This window comes from Peromyscus eremicus, chromosome 10 (assembly GCF_949786415.1).
Source record: "Peromyscus eremicus chromosome 10, PerEre_H2_v1, whole genome shotgun sequence".
In the NCBI taxonomy this organism is placed as follows: domain Eukaryota; kingdom Metazoa; phylum Chordata; class Mammalia; order Rodentia; family Cricetidae; genus Peromyscus; species Peromyscus eremicus.
In genome coordinates, this window is record NC_081426.1 from 39,931,035 (window position 1) to 39,937,034 (window position 6,000).

The following is a 6,000-nucleotide window of genomic DNA, read 5'->3' on the forward strand; positions in this document are numbered from 1 at the left end:
TGATGGCAATATCCTGTTCTTGAAAGTACTTTCCCGTAAGTTACACATTAATTACAAAATGGTGAATAATTTTCAGGGAGAAATACAGCACACATCATCTGAACCAAATTTTATGGTTGAAGCACACCAACATATGAACTTCAGGATATGATGTACAGGGAAGAACAGAACATTTCTACAGTAGCATTCCTACCAAACGCACAACAAACTAATCACAAGAAAATAACAAATTCCAACCAAGGGACATCCTACAGAATAATGCCCTGTCCTTTGTTGTTGTTTTATGTCAAGGTCAAGAAACAAACAAACAAAAAACTGAAGAAGTACCCTCAATTAAAAAGGACTAGCAACATGACAACCAATAAATGCATTCCATGATCTTAGAGTGGATTTTGAACTAGGAGACAGACAGGAGATGGATAGAGAAAACAGATAAAATCTGAAAATGAACTATAAAGTAAGTAATAATATGTGTTGACAGTGTCCTTGCTTTTTGGAATACTGAAGAACTTGGGGCTCCAAATTACTCTCAAATTTCGAACTCCCCCCCACAGTGTGCGTGTGCTTGCGCGTGTGTGAATTTAGGACAAGAACAACAAAAATACAATAAAATGTGAAATAACTGGTTAATACAGGCAAGAGTAAACATTAGTTTCTTATCCTTTAATATTTTAAGATGCAAATTATACCAAAATAAAGTTTTTAGAAAACTGTCCTGTCCCAGATAAAATATTCTAATTACTTTGCAAGTCTGAATGTTTTAAACTGTATTACTGTATTAATACATTTATTTTATACTAAACTGTTTTAATAATATGAATCGTTAGATACTAATCATATTATTTATTCCATAAGGACTCAAAGCTCAGTGTCATTCTAGTTAGTAGATACTAATGACATACTCTATAAAATATGGGACTGTGTCTATTAATGCTCAGTATAATTCTGTATACTAGGACTATAGTCCCCCACCCAAAATGCACTCAAGCATTTGTACATGAGGATACTCTTCCAGTATAGGCAAACTACAGAAAGCCCTTTATAAACAGAGCCATCAATTGGGACAAAGCTTGAAGGACACTTCTCCAATTGAAAACAAAACTAGGAATGAGTCAGAGGAGTAGATCTAAGGCAAAGAAACGAGGTCCAGAATTATAAGGAAAGGAAACATTTTCCCTTCTCAATTGCTATAATCATTCGATGACAGTGAAGATAACTTTCTTCCGAAAATTTTCAGATATACATTTCAAAAGATCAATCATATTTAAGTAGTTAAGTAAAGAAGAGAGATTTCAAGAAACTTCATTAGAGATTTAATACTAATTAGCTACAACCTGAAGATGCTTATGATTTCCAACTCTCTTGAAAACCAAGACTTCCAAATGATTTTCTTTCTCAAAAGCCAGAGGTTTTATAAAAAAGGATTTCAAGCAATAAGAGCACCAACTATTCACACAGAAATGTATACATTTATACATCTACACTGCATATATGTCACACACATACATATAAGAAACAGGAAGAGTTTTCCTGCAAAGTACACATCATAGCAAATGGTAGCTTAAAACAATGACTTTTAACACCTATTCACATCACAATTAAATATGACACCAAAAAACCTCAATATTCTATTTAGAAGGGTTTTGTTACTTAAAAATAACAGTGACAAAAACAATATATGAGATGGATCTTAGTAGGTCTCGACAAAGAACTGGGACTGTGAGAGACAACAGTGACAAAAACAATATATGAGATGGATCTTAGTAGGTCTCGACAAAGAACTGAGACTGTGGGAGACTATTCTCAAAAGATGGCTGCTGCCCAGGAAAACAGTATTTTCAGATTGTTGTCTATAACACTGAAAATGTAATACAGATTACATATTAGATATTCTAAAATCTAGCTTCAGTTCCCGTTAATTTGTTTCACTTGGTTAAAATTTGACTTTCAAAAGTACATGTATTTTTGTGATTCAAAACTGTACTTAAATGTAGTCAAAGGCACAAGATGAGAAAAACATCCTTACATTCTGCAGAACAAAACTCGGCCATGGTCATCTTCAAATCACTGTGTGCCTTATCAAAACTTAGCACAGTGATCCTGTGAGCCCGCACTGCAACGCTAGCAGTGCTATTTGGTGGACTCCAAGGGAACGGACTGGATTTCCAGGCGGGTTTTCAACGGCACAGATCTTCATATATGAAACTGTCAAAACGGGTCCACTTCGCATTCATCAAGTACAAGCACTAACACATTTAGTATCAGGTTTTGTTTTTGTTTTGTTTTGTTTTGAGATAGCCCCCTCATAACTTTGTCACAGATCATACCAAAGAAATACATTTTTATAGAGGTGACACAAAACAGTAAACTGCTTAAATAAACATCACCAAGAATGTCCCTAAATCAGTGCATCCTCCTTTCTGTTTTCCTATATACATCCTATTCTGTGTATGGCACTGAAATAGCCTCTGGTTTAATCTACTATGATCTTTTTCACTTGTGAAAACAAGACAGACTTTAAGCCTCCAGCCAAACAAATCTGAGAGGGGTGGGGTAGGGGGACAGGGCGCGAGGTGGCGCAAGAACAGATGAAAACAAGGTAGGAGAGTTGTCTTCACAAGGAACTGAACCGACTCAACTCCAAATACTGACACCTACTCGTCAGAAAAGAAAACCATCCACTCCCAGCACCGACCAGGCTCCATTGCCACCTCTTGCCCTCGAATGCTACCCTGTAACCCCCTGCCGAAGCACGCACTCTGCAGCCCCTCAACCCGTTAGCCCATCTACTGCCCTGAACCAACCTGCTGGCTAACAGCGCAGGGGACACGTCTCACTCGGGGTGGGGAAAAGCGGAGACCGCAACAAGGTAGGGAGTCCCAGTACTTCCCGCTACCCAGAGCAGCACACTGAATGACAGCCCGGAGCGCCGAAGTTTGAAGGAAAACCAGTCAGACCCCACCGGATCGGAAAACTGAATTGCATTTGAACAGGCATGGGAGGTGGAGAGGGCGATGCGCGTCCATCACATGACAGCTAAAGAGGACCAGAGTCGTCGGGGCGTCCTCAAGGAAAAAGGGGAGGGGGGGGAGCCGGCATGGGGAGGGTGCCGTCGTCATAGCAACACCCCCCATCCGTCCAGACTTCCAAAGAGGGAGGAAGAACTTCAAATCCCAACCGTCAGCGCTCGAGCGGCTCCTTCTTAAAGGGGTACACACAGATCCGAGGCCGCGCGCGAGAGGGCAGAGGCGGCCGCCCCCCCCCTCCCGCCCCTCGGGCGCCGCCCCCATCGACCCTCGGCCCTTGGCCGCCCCCGCCCCGCGAGCGCCCCTGCAGCCCCAGGTCCGGGCGTCCTGGGAACTCGGGCAGCGTCTGCCCGGCCAGCCCCCCGGCGGCGGCGGCGGCGGCAAGAAGGGGGTGTGTGAGCGTCCGGCGGGGGCGCGGACCGGCCCGCCGCCTCTGGGTCCCCTCCACCCCGGCGCCGAGCCGCGGTGACAGGGGGGACCGGCGGGTGGCGACGGGCACCGCGGAGTTTCGGGGCAGCGCGAGCTGGCGAGCGGGCGGGCGGGCGGGCTGCTTCCGCGGGGAGCACGGAGAGTGGGTCCGAACTAACAGTTCCCCGGCAGCCCGGAGCCGGGCAGGTTGGCAGGCGGGCGGGCAGCCGGGCGCGGATCGCGCCGGCCGGGGAGCCCCGAGACAAAAGGCGCCGCCGGGGCCGCCGCGCCGCCGCCGCCGCCGCCGCCGCCGCTCCCATCGCTCCCCATTGAACTGACCCGAACCGGAGCTCCAACTACACCCCTCAGCCACAAACTCCTCGGGCAGCCGCAGAGCGGCGCGGAGCCCGGCCCGGCCCGTGTCTCTCTTACCTACACAGTGCATGAGGCGGTGGCGCCAAGAGTCGAGTTCCCGCCGGAATCCTCTCCTCTCCGCCGCGCACCGAGGGCTCCGGCACTGAGCGGCAGCGGCGGCGGCGGCGGCAGCAGCGGCGGCAGCGGCCATTCTCTCTCTTCCCTTGTCCATCTGCGTCCCGCGTCACGCGCCCTCATTTACATACGAGCGGCGCAGGCACGAGGCAGGGGCGCGAGCCCTCGGCGCGAGCCCCGGAGCGCGCGCCCCCCGGAGGGGGGGGGGTTGATTGACACGTGTCACTACCTTCCCTCTGCCCTCCCCTCCCCCTCCCACCGCTCCCTCGGGGAGAGGCGGGGAGGGAGCGCGGAGAGAAGGAAGCAACCTGCCGCTTCCGCTGACCCCGCCTCCTTATCCACTCCCTTCCCCTCCTCCCCCCGGAGTTTACTCAGGCAAGCCATACTGCTCCCGCCGTCCGCGGAAACCCTGAGCGGGAGCGAGAAACCCCGAGGCCAGCCAGGAACCCGCGTGCTGAAGGAGCGGACTAGCAACGCCTCCCCTTCTGCCTTCGCGCGGGGCTCTGGAAGTCCGCAGACTTCATTTCCCAGCCTCCATTGCGCGAGGGTCCCGAAGCGGAGCTCACAGGCGCGATGCTGTGCACTCTGGGCTTTGTAGTCCATTCGCGTTGAAGCGCTCTCGGATCGGGTTCGCACTCTCCAGCTGGCAGCCTGGCCCTGGACATGAAAAGCTCGGCTTGTGGTGGGGTCAGCCTCGCACTCCCTCCACCCAAATGCCTGCAGGGCGGGCCTTGCCCTGGCCTATGTTTAGCTTCCTCAGGTTCTGCAAGGGGGAGTTCGATGGGAAACCTCAAAGAGTTGGCTGTGTCTTGAGCGGCCAAGCTGCTCTGTAAGTGCTGGAAACTTTTCAGGGTCATTGTCATCTATCTTCACTCCTCAGGGAAAGGGCCAGCCAGTCCACTGTATTCAGGGAAGGATGTGCAGGGACATCGGTTTATGAAGCAAAGAGGGAAAAAAAAGTGAGAATATTTGCCAAGATCGGGGAAACGATAAAGGGACTTTTCACCATAAATAATGGGTATAGCTGGCTAAGAACTCCAGGAGGGAAAATTTTCATATTCCCCAAAACGTAAACTCTTGGAGGATTATGACTCACTGAGACTTTGGTGCCTAGACATTTTTTTTTTCCCCTGCCTAACCTTAATACAGTGCGTGGCATGGGATTTAGCACTTCGTAATTGTTAAGGATGGATCCTGCGCTGTTCTAGAGAAAATTTCCTTGGAGAGAGGAGAATCTTTTGATTAAGTATATACTTAAAATTACTTTTTTTTTTTTTCTCTTTTGCACCAGAGCCATTCTACATTTATTTTTGTATAGTCACAGGGAACTAAAAGTTGGTGAGCCATTCACAGTTTAGAGAAATACTGTATGTTACCCAGCATTTATGCTCAGCTTTGCAGAGAAATACATTTTAAACCTTGGGAACTCATAAATTCTCAGTTATGTAGTACCCTCTATTTTTGTGGCATATTCTTATCAATCATTCTTGCTTCTTTTTATGAGAGAGTGGTTTTTGCTCAGTGTTCCCTCACTAGTAAAAATGTAACATTAAATCTTCATCAAAACCTTTTGAATGTGAAGTTTGAAGCCATGTGTGGTAGTGAATGTTTGTAATACTGCTACACAAGCATGGGCACTCACACATACGTGTGCATTTACATGCACACAGACTAAATAGATTAAATGTAAAAAACATTAAACAACTTTAGTTAATGATTCTATGAAATAACAATTTGTCATAGGCTTGACTGGACCTTTATGTGTCTTTGACTGGGGCTTTGACAGCTAGACAGTTGCACTTCTGAGTGATAGCTGGCAGCCAGATCCCAGAAACCAATATCCCTACTCTTCAAGGGACTACCCCTGACTTGTTCACATGGTGACTGTCATGGGATTCCAAGAGCAGCATGAAGGCTAGCCCCTTTTCATAAGCATTTTTAAAGTCTCAACGTGGATCATATTTACGTCTCAATGGCTAAAACAAGCAACATGGCCAAGCCCAGTGTCAATATGGGTAATACATTATGCTGCACAATAGGAAGATGTGTAAGTCACATGAAAAGGGGTAATTATATG

At 47.6% G+C, this 6,000-nt stretch overlaps 1 protein-coding gene across 6 annotated transcripts in view; it reads right to left on the bottom strand.

Moving 5' to 3' along the window:
• The window catches only part of Lcorl (ligand dependent nuclear receptor corepressor like), a 166,819-nt gene extending 162,429 nt beyond the window's left edge, over nt 1-4,390 (bottom strand). For 2 of the 6 annotated variants that reach the window (XM_059275857.1, XM_059275855.1), the window contains exon 1: nt 3,867-4,153. In XM_059275857.1, coding sequence (XP_059131840.1) covers nt 3,867-4,020 — 154 coding nt within the window. In that variant the 5' untranslated portion in view covers nt 4,021-4,153. Of the gene's footprint in view, nt 1-3,866 lie in introns of all 6 variants that reach the window. The other 4 variants (XM_059275856.1, XM_059275852.1, XM_059275853.1 and 1 more) reach the window with 4 other exon arrangements.
• Between the last annotated feature and the right edge of the window lie 1,610 nt (nt 4,391-6,000).